The sequence below is a fragment of the Terrapene carolina genome, unplaced genomic scaffold (genome assembly GCF_002925995.2).
Source record: "Terrapene carolina triunguis isolate 2854851 unplaced genomic scaffold, T_m_triunguis-2.0 Scaffold50886, whole genome shotgun sequence".
Classification (NCBI taxonomy): domain Eukaryota; kingdom Metazoa; phylum Chordata; order Testudines; family Emydidae; genus Terrapene; species Terrapene triunguis.
In genome coordinates this window covers 1-16,347 of record NW_020715237.1, presented here as the reverse complement: position 1 = coordinate 16,347, position 16,347 = coordinate 1, and the positions used below count along the sequence as shown (strand labels likewise).

At 53.3% G+C, this 16,347-nt stretch overlaps 1 protein-coding gene across 1 annotated transcript; it reads left to right on the top strand.

The window, feature by feature from the left end:
- The first annotated feature begins 6 nt into the window (after positions 1-6).
- Positions 7-16,341, top strand: LOC112125250 (cytochrome P450 4F22-like). The gene is made up of 10 exons (XM_024223685.2): positions 7-121; positions 1,194-1,321; positions 1,772-1,893; positions 5,135-5,402; positions 5,912-5,978; positions 6,409-6,538; positions 14,496-14,629; positions 14,758-14,822; positions 15,345-15,427; positions 16,100-16,341. Exons 1-10 carry the CDS (start codon positions 91-93, stop codon positions 16,302-16,304), a joined length of 1,233 nt encoding a protein of 410 aa, XP_024079453.2. The 5' UTR covers positions 7-90; the 3' UTR covers positions 16,305-16,341.
- The last annotated feature ends 6 nt before the right edge of the window (positions 16,342-16,347 follow it).

The following is a 16,347-nucleotide window of genomic DNA, read 5'->3' as shown; positions in this document are numbered from 1 at the left end:
CCCCCGAGCCATGTGTGTGTCTCAGCACTAACCCCTGGGCCTGCCCCGTCTCTGGTCTTCCCCACAGCTGCCATCGCACCCAAGGACTACATGTCCTACGGCTTCCTGAAGCCCTGGCTGGGTGAGTGCGCTTTCTTCTGGGCTTGGGTCTGTTCTGGGACCAGTGCTATTCAACATATTCACAAATGATCTGGAAAGGGGGGTAAACAGATGACAAGATAAGTCCAAAGCAGATTGCAAAGGGTTTCAAAGGGATCTCTCCAAATTGGGTGACTGGGCAACAAAATGGCAGATGAAATTCAATGCTAATAAATGCAAAGTAACGCACATTGGAAAACATAATCCTAACTATACATACAAATGGGTGGGGCCTAAACTGGCTGTTACCACTCAAGAAAGAGATCTTGGAGTCATTGTGGATAGTTCTCTGAAAACATGCACTCAATGTGCAGCAGCTGTCAAAGAAGCTAATAGAATTTTGGGAATCATTAAGAAATGGATAGATAGTAAGGCAGAAAATATCTTATTGCCTCCATATAAATCCATGGTACGCCCACATCTTGAATCCTGCATGCAGGTGTGGTCGACCCATCTCAAAAAAGATATACTGGAATTGGAAAGGTTCATAAAAGGGCAACAAAAATTACTAGGGGTTTGGAACAGCTTCCGTATGAGGAAAGATTAAAAAGACTGGGAGTTTTCAGCTTGGAAAAGAGACGACTAAGGGGGTATGGCCACTGTCGGCAGACAGGACACGGGGCTGGATGGACCATTGGGCTGACCCAATCTGTCCGTTTTTATGTCGGTGTGGAGCTGGAGCTACTCATTCCATAGCCGTGAGCACCAGCACATGGGTGTGCACAGAATCACACACACACACCTTGACATGCGCATGCACCTCTCTGCACATACCACCACGCACCTGCACATACACACATGTATGCACCTGCATGTTCATGCCCACATGTGCCCCCACAAACACACACACATATACTTCACTCACACCCCCACCCACACTCCTTGCATGCATTGCATACATGAGCACACACTCTCGTGCCTGCCCAACATGCACCAGGGAGGCTGGTTCTCGCTGGGCACCCCAGCTGGCTGTGACCCAGGGACTGCTGGAGGCCTGGGCTACGGGATCTCTGCCATTGCTACCAGGGCTCTGAGCTGAGTTCCTGTCATCTCAGGGGACGGTTTGCTGCTGAGCAATGGTGCGAAATGGGTGCGGCACCGGCGCATGCTGACGCCAGCCTTCCACTTCGACATCCTGAAGCCCTACATGAAGATCTTCAACCAGAGCACTGACATCATGCATGTGAGTACCTCCCCTCCCCCCATGGCACCAAATCCATGCTTGTGCCTCTGGCCCCTCCCATGGCATATACTGCCCCGGCACCCGCCAGCCTGCCTGTGACCCTCCCCGCATGGCACATACTGCCCTGGCAATCTGCCACCGCCCAGCCTGCCCAGAACCCTCCCCCCACGGCACACACTGCCCTGGAACAGTGCCACCTTCCAGCCTGCCTGGGACCCTCCCCCCATGGCCTACACTGCCCTGGCACCCTGCCACCCCTAGCCTGCCCACTGTTCTTGCACCTGCCCCAACCGCATGCCCAGCCCTGTCACTTCACCAGTCCACTAACCTCCTCCCTTGTCCGCTTGCCTGTCTCTGGCCCACCCGCATTGCGTGGGCACTGGGCTCTGCAGGGCTGTCCCTGCGGGCGGCTGCTCGGGCGCGGCTCTCACGGGCACTGTTCTCCCACAGGCCAAGTGGCGCCGGCTGGTGGCGTCAGGCTCCACCTCCCTGGACATGTTTGGACAGGTCAGCCTCATGACCCTGGACAGTCTGCAGAAATGCATCTTCAGCTACAACAGCAACTGCCAGGAGTGAGTGACAGGGGGACAGCTCCCCCAGCAGGGCCCCGCGCTGACCCGAGGGTGGGAGCCCCCTCATGTGGGGAGGTCAGAGTGGGGAGAATGGGCTGCAAGGTCCCTCCCTTCCTGGCCTGGCCCCAGTGAGCCCGTCCGGATTCACGGAATGGGTCCCTGAACTAGAGATCCCAGGGTGGGAAGGGTGTTACTGCAGGCCTGGGCAGGGACTCTCCAGTGGGGTGTCTGGAGGTGTTGGTGGGGGTTGCTGTAGTGGCTGCACCAGGCCCTGGTCAGCACTGGGGGTGGAGCTCCTCAGCTCACTGCACAGAGGCCGGTGCTTGGTGCTTCCACTCGCTGGTTCTGTCTGCTAACGCCTGTGGGGTCGGCATGGCTGTGCTGTGCTTCTCTTGGGGGATGATCCTGCTGTCGCATGCATCTCGCTGCCAGGAAGCTCCTCACCTCAGTCCTGTCACCCCAGAACCCTCCTGCCCCCAGTTTATACATGTACTGCAGTGCCCTCCTCTGCAGCTTGTACCTGTTTTACTGCACATTAGTGTAGACGGGTCCCGGGCTTGCTGTGGTTCATGCTGGTGGAGGCGGGACCCGGGCAGGCTGCGGGACGTGCTGGTGCAGGCGGGATCCGGGCTGGCGGAGGGACGTGCTGGGAGCCCAGCATTTCTGCCCATAGCGTGCGAGTTCAGAGTGGACCCCATTGCCAGAAACAGGACTGAGGGTTGGGCTGGAGCCTCACCTGGCAGCGACGAGGGAACTGGCTGGTTTCCTGGCAGGCAGGGAGTCAGTTTCCACCTCTGCTGCAGTGAGGTGACCCGTGACCCTGAGGAGCCCGGGCTGGACTTGCTCACACCAGGACGCCCCAACCCATCAACCTGTTCTGGGGAGGTGTCTGAGATCGGCTCCTGCCAAACCCACGTTCATTCTGTCCAGCTGATGGGGAGGGGCACTTCTTCATCCCTGCCGGGCCCAGCTGTGCTCTGAACCCCACTCGTCCCCCGCAGGCACCTGCTGAATGACCAATCCCCCATGCCCCGCTGCCGTCGCTGCCCTATGGGGATGGGGCCCCCTGACACCCCAGAGTCCGCGGTGCACCCAGGGAACAGGCTGCGCTAGCCTGGGGGCTCCTTGGAGCCTGTCTGGGCCGTGCTGCCCCTCCCCCCCGTGTCTGGGGCTCTTTATGGTCCCTGTGACTGGGGTTCCAGGGGAGCCAACTGAGGTCACTCAATTAGGGTGAACTACAAAGAATGGGGCAGGCAAGCCCCCAAGCTGGTGGATATTCCAATACTTAGATTTACCAAGTCAGCGCAAAACAGCTTCTGTTGTACCTCACTGGCTACTCAGAAGTCAACAGCACAGTTCCCTTAAAGCAGCCCAGCCTCAGGCCTCCACCCAGACACCCAAGTCAAATATGATGAGGATCAATGAAAATCTTATTCATCATATAAAAGAAAAGGTTCTACCAATCCCAAAGGATCGGACACGTTACCTCCCGGGTTAATGAATATTCCAAATCTTACCCAAATCCACATTTATAGCCAATTCTTATTAACTAAACTAAAATTTTATTAAAATAAGAAAAGAGAGAATTGGTTAAAAGAACAGTATATATACAGACATGAGTATCATTCTTGAGGTTCAGATTTATAGCAGAGATGTTGAGCTTTGTAGATGCAAAGAGTTCTTTCGGCAATAGTCCATAGGTTATAGTCCAATGTTTATATTCAGGGCGGTCCTGTCAGACCTGGGATCTCAGTCCTTGTGACTTAGGCTTCCCCCGCATGAAGCCTCAAGCAGATCTGAGATAAACTGGCTCAGGAACCAAGGGTCTTTGATACAACTCCAGGCCTTCTTGGACAGGTCCGAGTCCTTAGGCCAACAATAGGCAATCAGGACGACTTTGAAGTAGATCTATCACCGTTAATTAGCTACACGAATTAACATAAGGCAGGTTTCAGAGTGGTAGCCATGTTAGTCTGTATCAGCAAAAAGAACGAGGAATACTTGTGGCACCTTAGAGACTATCACATTTATTTGAGCATAAGCTTTCGTGGGCTAAAGCCCACTTCATCAGATGCATGGAGTGGAAAATACAGTAGGAAGATATATATATACACAGAGAACATGAAAAAATGAGTGTTGACATACCAATTCTAATGAGACTAATCGATTAAGGTGGGCTATTATCAGCAGGAGAAAAAAAAACTTTTGTAGTGATAATCAGGATGGCCCATTTCAAACAGTTGACAAGAAGGTGTGAGTAACAGTAGGGGGAAAATTAGCATGGGGAAATAATTATTAGTTTGTGTAATGACTCATCCACTCCCATTCTTTATTCAAGCCTAATTTAATGGTGTTCAATTTGCAAATTAATTCTAGTTCTGCAGTTTCTCGTTGGAGTCTGTTTTTGAAGTTTTTTTGTTGAATAATTGCGACTTTTGGGTCTGTAATTGAGTTACCAGGGAGGTTGAAGTTCTCCGACTGGTTTTTGAATGTTATAATTCTTTACGTCTGATTTGCGTCCATTTATTCTTTTGCATGGAGACTGTCCGGTTTGGCCAATGTTAGTCTCATTAGAGTTGGTATGGCAACACCCATTTTTTCATGGTCTCTGTATATATATATATCTTCCTACTGTATTTCCCACTCCATGCATCTGATGAAGTGGGTTATAGCCCACGAAAGCTTATGCTCAAATAAATGTGTTAGTCTCTAAGGTGCCACAAGTACTCCTCGTTCTTTTAACATAAGGCAGTTGACTGTTTTTCCACCATTGGCAGATGATTGGCTATACATTTCAAAGAGAGTGGAATACAGCGATGATATCCTGCGTTTACAGTTCATTTAAATGCTAAGATGTTCTTTTGATCTCTGAATTAACAGAATACAGCATAGACAGGGACTGTTTGATGACATTGTTGACCTCTATCAATAAATACGTCAATACACAAAATCACAAACATTATCTCCCCATATGTTTTTAAGGGCTGAATTTGAGTCATTTATACTGCAGGATGCTTAACCCTTTCTGGTCGTGCGTTACAGTCCACACTGGCTGAGCCACAGCAGCAGCCGGAGACATCGAGCTTAGTCCCCTCCCCGCCGGCCGGCCCAGAGATCCCGTGGCTTGGAGATCACATGATCGCTCTGTTGTGAGGCCCAGCCCCCCAGAACCCCCCAGCTCTGTTCAGGGCGCACCCCCCGCCCCAGCCTGTCAGTCACATGCTGGCCTGTTGTGTTGCAGGATGCCCAGTGACTACATTGCGGCCATCCTGGAACTCAGCTTCCTGGTGGTGCGACGCCAGCACTGCCTGCTCTTGTACTGGGACTTCCTGTACTACCTGACGCCCGAAGGGCGGCGCTTCCGGCGCGCCTGCGACACCGTGCACCGCTTCACAGCCAACGTGGTGCAGCGGCGCCACCAGGCCCTGAGCCGCCTGGGCAGGGAGGCCTGGCTCAAATCCAAGCAGGGCAAGACGGTGGACTTCATTGACATCCTGCTCCTGGCCAAGGTAACATGGTGGGTCTGCCCCATGGGGGTGGGGGGAGGTCACTGATGTCCTGCTATTGGCCAAGGTAGCACAGTGGGAGGCCCTGCCCTCGGGAGCTGGGGGTTCGTTGACGTCCGGGCAGGGCGTTGCCAGGTGGAAGGTGCTGTGTGATGTCTGTCACACCAGGACTTGCCCCCCAGCCCAGCTCTCTGGGGCAGCCCAGCCAGAGCTGCCTTCCCAGCATGCTCAGTGTGGAGGGATATGAACTGCACTTGGCGACATGGGGCTGGTGCCTCTGGGGAGCCCTAACACCAGAGGCCAGGCTGGGCATGGGGGGAGGGGTGTGCCCACCTCGGGTCCTGGGGCTGTGGGGCAGGGTCTGCCTCTTTCCCCGGGCTGGGGGGAGGGGAGATGGCCTAGCTCACTTCACCCCGAGATGTGCCATCCTCCCAGGCTCTGAGATGGGGCAGGCGTGGGCTGGGCCCCGTGGGGAGCCAGGTTACCCATCCAGCAGTGTGTGCTTTGTGCAGGATGAGGACGGCCAGGACCTGTCAGACGAGGACATCGCAGCTGAGGCCGACACCTTCATGTTTGAGGGTGAGGAGCCCCCCTGGGGAGGGGGCGGGGGGCCCTTCTGCTGGCCTCACAACCTCATGTGGGGGGATGGGGTCTCTGCAGACGACATGGCTCTGGTGGGGAGGCCAGGAGAGCTGGGTTCAGTCCCTGGCTCTGGGTGACCTGGGTGTGCCTTTCCGTGAAATGGGGCTAAGACAGATCTGCCCCTGGGCACTGCCAGACAGTCCCAGCAATGGACGGGGGGCACTAGAGGGGGCAGATGCTCAGAGTCACCCCACTCGCCCCCCCATGCACGAGGGGCCTGGAGTTCCCACTGGCACTGCCAGAGAGTCACGGGGTCAAGGCCCCGGAGGAGGTGCTGGCAGGAGCTGAGCCGTGCAGGGTCCCTCCAGCCCCAGACTCTCCGTGGTCCCTCCGTGGTCCCTCTCTGCCCCCCGGCCTCTCTCTGCAGGCCACGACACCACAGCCAGCGGCCTCTCCTGGGTGCTGTATAACCTGGCCTGTCACCCCGAGTACCAGGAGCGCTGCCGGGAGGAGATCAAGGACTTAATGCGGGACAAGGAGTCGGAGGAGATTGAATGGTGAGATGGCTGCTCCGGCTGCAGTGCTGGCTCTGTCCAGTGCAGTGCGGACCCTCAGCACCACCAGTTCCAGGGTCTGTGGGGTCTCCCCCACCCTTTAGTCCCAGCACAGCCCCCGCCCCACCTCTGAGGGTTAGCACAGCCGCTGCCCTCCCCTCCCCCCCATCCATGCCTAGCGCTGGGGTCCCTTCACCTCTGCCAGCCCCACAAGCTGGAGGGCTTCCCCTGCAAGGTGGGCCTAGGCTGCTCCCCAGTGCCCAAGAGCCCTGCCACTCAGGTGTGCATGCCCCCTCCCCTCCCCTGCCACTCACAATGTCATACGTCCCCTCAATGTCAGCTCCATTGTGACAGATTTTCGTTACCAATCTGCCTGGGGCCACAGGATCTTTTTGGGGAGGAGATGACGAGGCACACCAAGTGTCTAAATTTTAAAGCTTTATTGATAAAATAATAAAATAACAGCAGAGAGTGCTGGGAACGCTCCCACGTCACTCAGGGGAAGAAAGAAAGCGTTAATGCCCCAAGCCCTAACCCACTTTCATACTCACATACGCACGACCCAGACTGGCCAAGTCTGGGTGTAACATCAGAAGAAGGGGGGGGCAGAACGTGTGGGGGTTTTCCATTCCGCGACCTCTGTTCCTGGTGCTCTTTGTGCCAGTCCAAACTGGCTTTCTGTGGTCTCTTCAACTTTCCCCAAAACACACCGGTTTCAGGGCCATGAGACAGTTCTGTTTGTTCCTGGCTGGCCTTGCCATCTCACTCCTTTTCCTGGCCCCTGCATTTTGTTCAACAACTTTCCTTTCTCACAGCTGGGCAGGAGGGGGGACGGGGGGAAGGGATTGGACTTCCCCCTTTCTGTCTTGGCAAGTAGCAGCTGGCCGTGGGCTGGAGTCAGCTTCTTATCTTCAGCCTGAGCTTGCTAGCTGCAGTGTTGAGTTAACCCATTCTCTGCTTTCTTCTTTCTTCCCCCCTGCTCTCGGCTTCTCGTACTCCTGCAAAGGAATCTTCCACTCTCCACTCACACACCTTTAACCCTCCCCAAAATGCTTTGCGATGCTTGCAACAGCGTTAGCAATATACAATGCTGATCTATCTTCCCAGGGGACTCCCTAAGCGGAGGGAGCCATTGGGGTGTGACATCCCCCCCCCCCCGGACCCCGAAACAACATTTTGTTGGGAGGGGTCACTCTTAGGTTTCCACCCCCCCGCCCCCCAATACAGTGGCAAGAGTTACTGTTGGTCTTCTACCTAAACAGCAATATAGCATGCACTGGATTGTTAGGACAGCAACAATTGCATACACCAGCCAATAATGACTTCCGGCTTCATTAGTATAACACATCCCCCTGTTGGCATAGATGCCCCACTCAAATGGCGGTGACAAATGCAGCTTTCTCCTGGTTAAATGTGTGTTGTAACACCGTGAAGGAGGAGGCATCTGTCTGGAATACTGAAAGCTGCTCTTGGGTGTGTGCCAACGGCAGAAACACATTGGGTGTTATCCATGAAAACTTAAACACAACATAGTTAGAAACATTAACAGTCTCTTGCAGAACAGCGGGCCAATGCACCGAAAAATTTTGTGATTGTGATCTTAACACTAAATCGAAAGCCACTGTGGGGTTGGTGGTTCTCCAAACACACGCAGCGGTATTGGTAAACAGATGTGTTGCAGTGGGGGCATATCCCAGTGCCTCCCCTTCCCAACAGATGTGTTGACCCTCCTCATAAAAGTGGCCTGGCACTGCCTTCGCTTTACACACCATTTGAGGGGGCTCCATAGGCCACAGCTGCCAAGTGTTGCCCTCTGCAATCCATATGTGCTGATAGAAGATGTAGTCAGCACATACCGCTTAGCCATGTCATTGGAGTGAGCCACCACCTCCCACCTGTCGTGATGGACCACCCAATCCCAGAGGCAACCTCCCAAAGGTCTGGTTGGCTCTTTATAGCCGGGGCCCACACTCCTTTCATGGGATCGAAGGCAGTGAAGGAGCAGGCTATGCCAGTGCACTTCCAATTAGCGAGCCTCCAGAAATGGCCACTGTTCCTGGGGGATCCCTGAGTGGGAATGGATTTCACGGGGGATGATTTGGGCTCCATGGAGCACATCCTCCTGGATGCTATGGATTTGTTGGGTCAAATATTGTTGGAGCTGGGAGTACACAGAATCCCATGCTAGTTGGTCCCCAGCCTCAATTTTGATCTCAATCAATCCCTGCAAGGTATCCCGCGTGTGGCGGGCCAATTTGGCAGTATGTTTGAGGGTGGCAGTGGCCACTGTCAGGTGGTGAGATCTGTACTTGTGACTAGTCCAGTGGCCTTTTCCAATTGTCCCAACCGCTCGTCTCTCATGGCCCCTTACTGAATAGTCCAAATACTGACTGCCGAATTAGCCCCATCCCACAAGGAGCTCACTAGGGTCTGCATTTTCTGGGAGGGAACAACAACTGTGTAAGGAGGGCAAGTTGGAGGGTGGCCCCCCGCCGGTACAATTGGGAAGGAAGGCTGGGATTTGGAAGCATTCCAGAGGCAAATAAACATCTAAAGCCCCTAAAATGGCATTAAGCAGGATCCAGCGTTGAGTGGCTGCCTCCCATTTGGTGGCTGGTAAAATTTGCCACCACTACTAGTGGGGCGATGGGACGTAACATTGTCCCATGTGATGCTGCCTGGCGGGGTATGGAGCTCTTCTAGGTTAATCCCGTCTGGGACCCAATTGGGGAGGGATATGAAGAGCCAGGGGACCTGGGGCTCTTGGCCAGGGGCTGCCCCTGGAAAATACCCAGAAATACATTGTATTACAATGAAGGCGGATTCTGCAGGCCTGAAGCAGCAAGAGCGGTCCCACCACTCCTGTTCAGGGTGTCCCTGGGCTCTCGCTATTACTGCTTTGTCCTGTTAACAAAGGAAAAAGAAAAGAAGAACATAAATGCACCTATTGGGGAAACTGAGGCTTGGATGAAAAACTCCCTAAATCAGTGGGTCCCAAACTTGTTTGCTGGGCCGGTTTGTGTACCTGCCGCGTCTGCAGGTTCGGCCGATCACGGCTCCCCGTGGCCGCGGTTCGCTGCTCTGGGCCAATGGGAGCTGCTGGAAAGGGGCTTTCCCTGCACAAGCGGCAGAACAAGTTTGGGAACCACTGCCCTAAATCATTAGTCGTCCCGTTACAGCCCTTTCTAGCTTCCGTTCTGGATGTTGTTTGCTTGGTTTAGTAGGTCTCAACAACAATATTACGCCCTGAGATCAGTAATTGCTATTGCTTGCCAAAGGGCTTCCCATTCCACTTCAACTCCAGGCCCCCACAGGAGGAACAGGGTTTGTCCCAATGGGATCCATGGGAGGTTCGGGGGCACCCATCAGGTATTTTGCTGTGGCCCTGCGGTGTCTATCCGGACTATGCACGGTCTCCAAGGCACCTCCCCTCCAGCCTTCCGCCACACGATGGCTCGGGCCCCATCAGCAGCTTGATCCAGGGAGAGCCTTTGGAGGTACCTTCCCTCCTCATAATTATGATCATCCCAAGAATCCCATGGCCAGCTGGAAGCCCGGATGGTCAAGGCATGTGGATGGTCCACAACCGAAGTCCCCGATGCCATGACCAGAAACCTAGAGAGAAACATATTTTGAGCTGATTGGCATGCACCCATTTCAATTTGCTGGGTAGCTGAAGCTGGTCCACTAGCAGGGAGAGGCGATTCACAATGGAGTACGGACCCACCCACTTGACGTCCAGAGTAAATCCTTTCCAAAAATTACCCCACATCATTGGACGACCAAAAAGGATGTGGTAGGGGAATTATTCTTGGCCAGGGGAAAGATGGTAGTGGTCTTCCCCAAGATATCCTTATACTGAGGTTTTATGGGTTTGGAGTTAGTAGTGGTTGAGCAGCATTTTATGTTCTGAATTCCAGGAATCTTCCTGTGAAAATTCAAAACATTATCCCATTTCAATTTTTCATTGTTTTTACTATGGTATACTAGTGGGTTGAGATGGTTTATTATGGCATAGGGTCCTGTCCATTTTGATTCCAGGGAGTGGCCCCCTTTTTCTTTTCCAGTTTGTTTCTGTATTTGGCTATCCTGTAGCTGGGACAGAGAGCTTAATTTATTCTTAATTACCTCCAGGTCTACAGTATGTATAATCCCAGCTCCAAAACGAATTTCTCCCAATATGTTGTCTGCTGCCTGAGGATGTTTCCCTGCAGCATTTACTACACAAAAGTGGTAGCAACAAGACAAATAACACAAGACACAACATAGAACACAAAACACAATTTCTATTGTGACAGTAGATTCATGGTATTTTGGGTTGCTTTTCAGCTGGTATCAGCTTTTCCTGTTTTTCTGAAAGACAAAAAGAACGTGTCTATCCCTTTGGGGGTGGCAGATTATTGCTTAAAATATTCCTTTCTTTACAAATACCCTTGCTGATTGCAGACAAAACAGAGGAATTACCCCATATTTTCCTGTGTTTGTTCTATAGGCAGGCCAGATTTCAATGGCTTTTACCTTTATCAGTTAGGTAATTTGCATTAACACAGACACTTTCTAGCTTGCCTTTGAATTCAAAGCTATCAGCAGCTCAGAGACTCTGTCTTAAAATGGATACAATCAGCTTTCACCAGAGTTTTGATTACTTTTAACTTTTAACTTTTAACTCCTGCTTCCAAAACACACAGTGATTTGAAAAAGAAAACACAACCTATTGTGACTCCCTTTGGCAAAGTGACCGTTTGATTACACAGCCACCTTAAGGCTCAGTGTGGGGTACGGTCTTTCTCTCTTTTTACTACAGCTCTTATCTGCTATTTTGTTACCAAAAAACAGATTTAAAATCTTTTCCCATTTTCCTGGCTTTGACTGCCCTGCTGCAGCCACGACTTTGGTCTTTATTTTAAAACATTTTAAATTTTGTAAAGCATTGAGTTACCTTCAGGGTTAAATGCGAAATACCAAAGTTAAACAACACTAGTTACCTGAGTCTGGCAAAAGTGTTTCTCAGTTTTGCAACTTTGAATGGAAGTTTCAAATGGATTTTAGTGGTATTATTCACCACCAATTCATCTTAAACCTACAAAACACCCGGAGTGTTCTTTTAGCAAATTTGACTAACTTGTTCATAGTCAAATGATTTCACTTAGATAACCTCTTTGCCTGGATTATTTACAGACATTCCTTTGGAAAAGGACCCATTTTCCCTTCCGAGTGGCTGCAAAGAAACCAAGAATTTTCTTTTCATAACACCTTTCCTTTTTAACATTTTTACAAAGTTTCATTGCTTAATTCCCTCCAGCCTCTGCAGGGTTAACTTCTCACTCTCTCTTTCTTTACTCTTGCCACTATGCGCTCAGGGCTTGCAACTTGTTGTCCAATTTCTTTAACTGTTCCCTGCCTGCTTGTCTCGGCCCAATCCTGTTTTTCTCACCGAACCGTTCCTTTCCATGGGTACAGGCTTTGTTTCACTACCAATTTAGCAAGGAGGGTGGGCTCCTTAACTAGCCCCCACCCCTCCTGGTCCCTTTTCTTTTCATAATCACCCCATGGGGTGCTCTCCTTGTAGTTGGGGGTTGCCGTACATACAACCTTCTCCCCCTTCTCCCACTGGACCTCTCCTCAGTCTTAATGAGGGCTGCTATAGGGGTGCAACAAGGTTCCGCCCAAAATTGAGGATCCTCACAAAGGGAGAGATCAAAAGCCCTCTCAAGGCTCACCCGAATCATCCCCCATGAGGCTCACCACCTGGTCGGAACGCACAGTCAACTGACATTTTAACTGCTCAATTTCCTTTTCATGGCGAGCACATTGCCATCGCGGCGTATGCTGAGCACGGATGGTCAAGTCTTTGACAAGTCCCTGAAGGACCGGTATTTGCTTGGCCAGTGCTTCCAGGCAGGTGCGTTCTGCCTTTTCTGCCTGGAAGTCCTGTCTCAAGGCTTGCAACTTGTCCTGGGCATAGGCCTGGTTAGTGATCTGCGCTTTCAGTTGCTCAATTTCCACCAGTTGTCGGGTACACGCCTCGTCCCTTCTCCTCAACTCCTCTTTCTGTCCTGACAACATTTGATACCACATGGCAGCTGCAGTCCAAATTAATCCCACAGCTGCCCCTAGGTTTTTACCCATCTGCTTTTCATCCTCAGTATATAGATCCAACAAATCCTGCCAAGAATGTACCCTTTTCTGAAGCTCCATCATGGAACCCTAGGGAGAGGTCTTCACCCCCTTTTGAAAGAGGCAGCAGGGTCCTGTCCCTCTTTGCTGCCTCTCCCATGTCTCAGGCATCAGGTTTACCTGCCTCCCGGGACGCCAGCTGATCGGGCAGCCGGACTACCGTGTCCGTGCTCCCTAAAGCCCCTACGTCCGGCATTGAACCCATCACTGATGCCATCACCCACGACTGCGCCGCTGTCCCGAGTCCGCCGCAGCACCCTTTTGTTTCCTGAACATGTCATTTTTACAATTCGTTAGTACAACTCTTAAGATCTTTTAATCATTTGAGATTTCATGTTGCCCACGCCGGCACCAGGGCTTACAATGCTTACCCTTCCCAGGCCGGAGGGAGAGATGCTAAGTCTTCCTCCGTATTACTTGGTCCGTTCCCACCGAGGGTCCATACACCAAGTGCCCCCCTGGGCTGAGCGAGAAACCCAAAGCTCTCCTCTTATACTCAGGCATACTACGACTGAATGTGTATGAACTGAGGATTGTCCGCTTGGAGCGAGAATCTCTAAGTCCTCCTCCCATCGCCTGGTACTGCTACAACTGGGGGTAGACCCACCTGCACCCTTCCCCCGCCGACCAGGGTGGAGAGAGGAATGCTAAGCCTCCCTCCGTTTGTCAGGCATACTACGACTGAGGGTGGGGCTCACCTTTAATTATAGAATCCTCAACATGAAATACCAACAGTGCCGGGAAGAGCAAACATGAAATACCAAGGGCAGAACAGTTGGTGCGCTCCACAGGGCTCCCCCACTCCGCAATTCTCCACCAAAACTGTGACAGATTTTCGTTACCAATCTGCCTGGGGCCACAGTTGGTCAGGCTGGAGCCACAGGATCTTTTTGGGGAGGAGATGACGAGGCACACCAACTGTCTAAATTTTAAAGCTTTATTGATAAAATAATAAAATAACAGCAGAGAGTGCTGGGAACGCTCCCACGTCACTCAGGGGAAGAAAGAAAGCGTTAATGCCCCAAGCCCTAACCCACTTTCATACTCACATACGCACAACCCAGACTGGCCAAGTCTGGGTGTAACGTCAGAAGAAGGGGAGAGGAGGGGAAGATGGACGGGAGTGCTGTCCTGGGCCGAGGCCATCCGAGGATCCGCTGTGCTCTCCGAGTTGCTTCAGCTCTCAGGAGGGTTTTAAGTCCTGGGCTCCTTTGGGGTTGTTCCATTCCGTGACCTCTGTTCCTGGTGCCTTTTGTGCCAGTCCAAACTGGCTTTCTGTGGTCTCTTCAACTTTCCCCAAAACACACCGGTTTCAGGGCCCTATGTTTTGTTCAACAACTTTCCTTTCTCATGGCTGGGCAGCGGGGTGGGTGGGGGTTGGACGTCCCCTTTTCTGTCTTGGCAGGTAGCAGCTGGCCTTGGGCTGGAGTCAGCTTCTTATCTTCGGACTGAGCTTGCTAGCTACAGTGTTGAGTTAACCCATTCTCTGCTTTCTTATTTCTCCCCCCCCCCCCCCCCCCTCCCGCACTCCTGCAAAAGAATCTTCCACTCTCCCCTCACACACCTTTAACCCTCCCCAAAATGCTTTGGGATGCTTGCAACAGCATTAGCAATATACAATGCTGATCTACCTTCCCAGGGACTCCCTAAGAGGAGGGGGCCATTGGGATGTGACACCATGCCGATGCAAGTCTGTCCCAGCCCCGGTGCCTGGCTCATGGGTTCACACTGGGCCCCTCGTGCATCCACCTCTGGGGCCAGCGCTAAGCTGTGCTCTCTGCAGGGAGGACCTGTCCCAGATGCCCTTCTCCACCATGTGCATCAAGGAGAGTCTGCGCCTGCACCCGCCTGTCCCGGCCGTGTCCCGGCGCTGCACTGAGGACATCAAACTGCCAGACGGATGTGTCCTACCCAAAGGTACCAGCATCCTTCCCTGCCCCCGGGCAGGAGCATGGCACCAGATCTGGGCCTGTAACCCCTGAGGCGCTCAACCCCTCCCCTCCTTCTCCCTTTCCTCTCTAACGAGGCAGTTTCCTCTCTGGCAGGGAACGTCTGTCTGATCAGTATCTACGGGACACATCACAATCCTGCTGTCTGGCCGGAGCCCCAGGTATCGCTGGTCACTCTGTTCTGCCCCTTTGGCTCTATTCCACTCCATGGCCACTTCCAGCGTGGCACTAGGGTGTGCTGTGCTGCAGGGGCGGGATTGGGGGGCTCAGTAGGGAGCGCTGTCCCCTTGGAGTAACTGCTGACTCAGTGCCCCAGCATGGCACTAGGGGGCGTTGAAGCGCCATCAATGTAGCAGCTTCTTATTCCCAGCGACCCTCTGAAGAGAGGAAGCTCCCCCCCGCCCCCGAGCTCACCTAGAGAGGAGTGAGGGTCGCAACCCCATTCACTGGGCAGGGCTGGGTCACTGGGCCTGGCCCGGCCCGGATCTGAGTGCTGGGTGGAGGCAGAACCATCTCTGTTGCCAGCACATGGCCCCAGTGGGCAGCTTGGTCTTGGGGAGCCTGGTGCCCATGCTGCACCTGGGGTGGAGGGCGCTGCCTTTGCTCCCTCCTTGGCTTGGGGATCCCAGCCCCCGCCCCTCCTCCTCCGCTCCCCTCACCGTGCCATGTGCTTGCTGCTCCAGGTCTATGACCCGCACCGCTTCGACCCAGAGAACTCCAAGAACCAGCCCCCACAGGCCTTCATGCCCTTCTCTGCTGGACCCAGGTAACCTGCCTGCCGGGCTCAGAGCCCCTCGCTGCAGGAACTGCCTCCTCCTCCCCCCCCCCCCCCCCCCCGGCTGCCCACCAGCAAGTGGCTCCCTGGCTGCAGTGAAGCATTGTGGGATACACAGGAGGTGGCCTCTGGTCAGTGCTGGGGTCAGCTGTTATTGCTGAGGATCAGTCCCTTCTCCCAGAGGGGGTGGGGCTCCCCCCAGCATCTGTTTGTCCCTGTGAGCAGTGGGTTCTGGGGTGTCTGTCCCTGCTCCCCCATCCCTGCTCTCACATGGCTGCTTTCAACTACCTGAAAGGGGGTTCCAAAGAGGATGGATCTAGACTGTTCTCAGGGGTACCTGATGACAGAACAAGGAGTAATGGTCTCAAGTTGCAGTGGGGGAGGTCTAGGTTGGATATTAGGAAAAACTTTTTCACTAGGAGGGTGGTGAAGCACTGGAATGGGTTACCTAGGGAGGTGGTGGAATTCCACCCATAGAGGTTTTTAAGGCCCAGCTTGACAAAGCCCTGGCTGGGATGATTTAGTTGGGAATTGGTCCTGCTTTGAGCAGGGGGTTGGACTAGATGACCTCCTGAGGTCCCTTCCAACCCTGATATTCTATGATTCTATGGCGTGTGGTTTCTGGGCGAAGAGCACCGACTGACACACCTGGCTCTCTCGCAGGAACTGCATCGGGCAGAACTTCGCCATGGCAGAGATGAAGGTGGTGCTGGCGCTGACACTGCTGCGCTTCGCTGTGCGGCTGGATGAGAGCAGACCTGTCCGGCGCAAGCCCGAGCTGATCCTGCGCAGCGAGAACGGGCTGTGGCTGCACCTGGAGCCGCTGGGGCTCACCTGTGAGAGCTGGCCCCCCACACCGCGCTTCTAGGGCCATCCACTCCCACCTGCTGCGGGGGATCCAGCCTGCTCCA

Bases quoted from the DNA above. Each gene is read 5' to 3' on its own strand.
- LOC112125250 (XM_024223685.2), top strand. From the start codon at position 91: ATGTCCTACGGCTTCCTGAAGCCCTGGCTGG. The intron at 5,979-6,408 runs GTGAGGAGCCCC...CTCTCTCTGCAG, and splicing joins CGACACCTTCATGTTTGAGG to GCCACGACACCACAGCCAGC. The intron at 15,428-16,099 runs GTAACCTGCCTG...GCTCTCTCGCAG, and splicing joins CCCTTCTCTGCTGGACCCAG to GAACTGCATCGGGCAGAACT.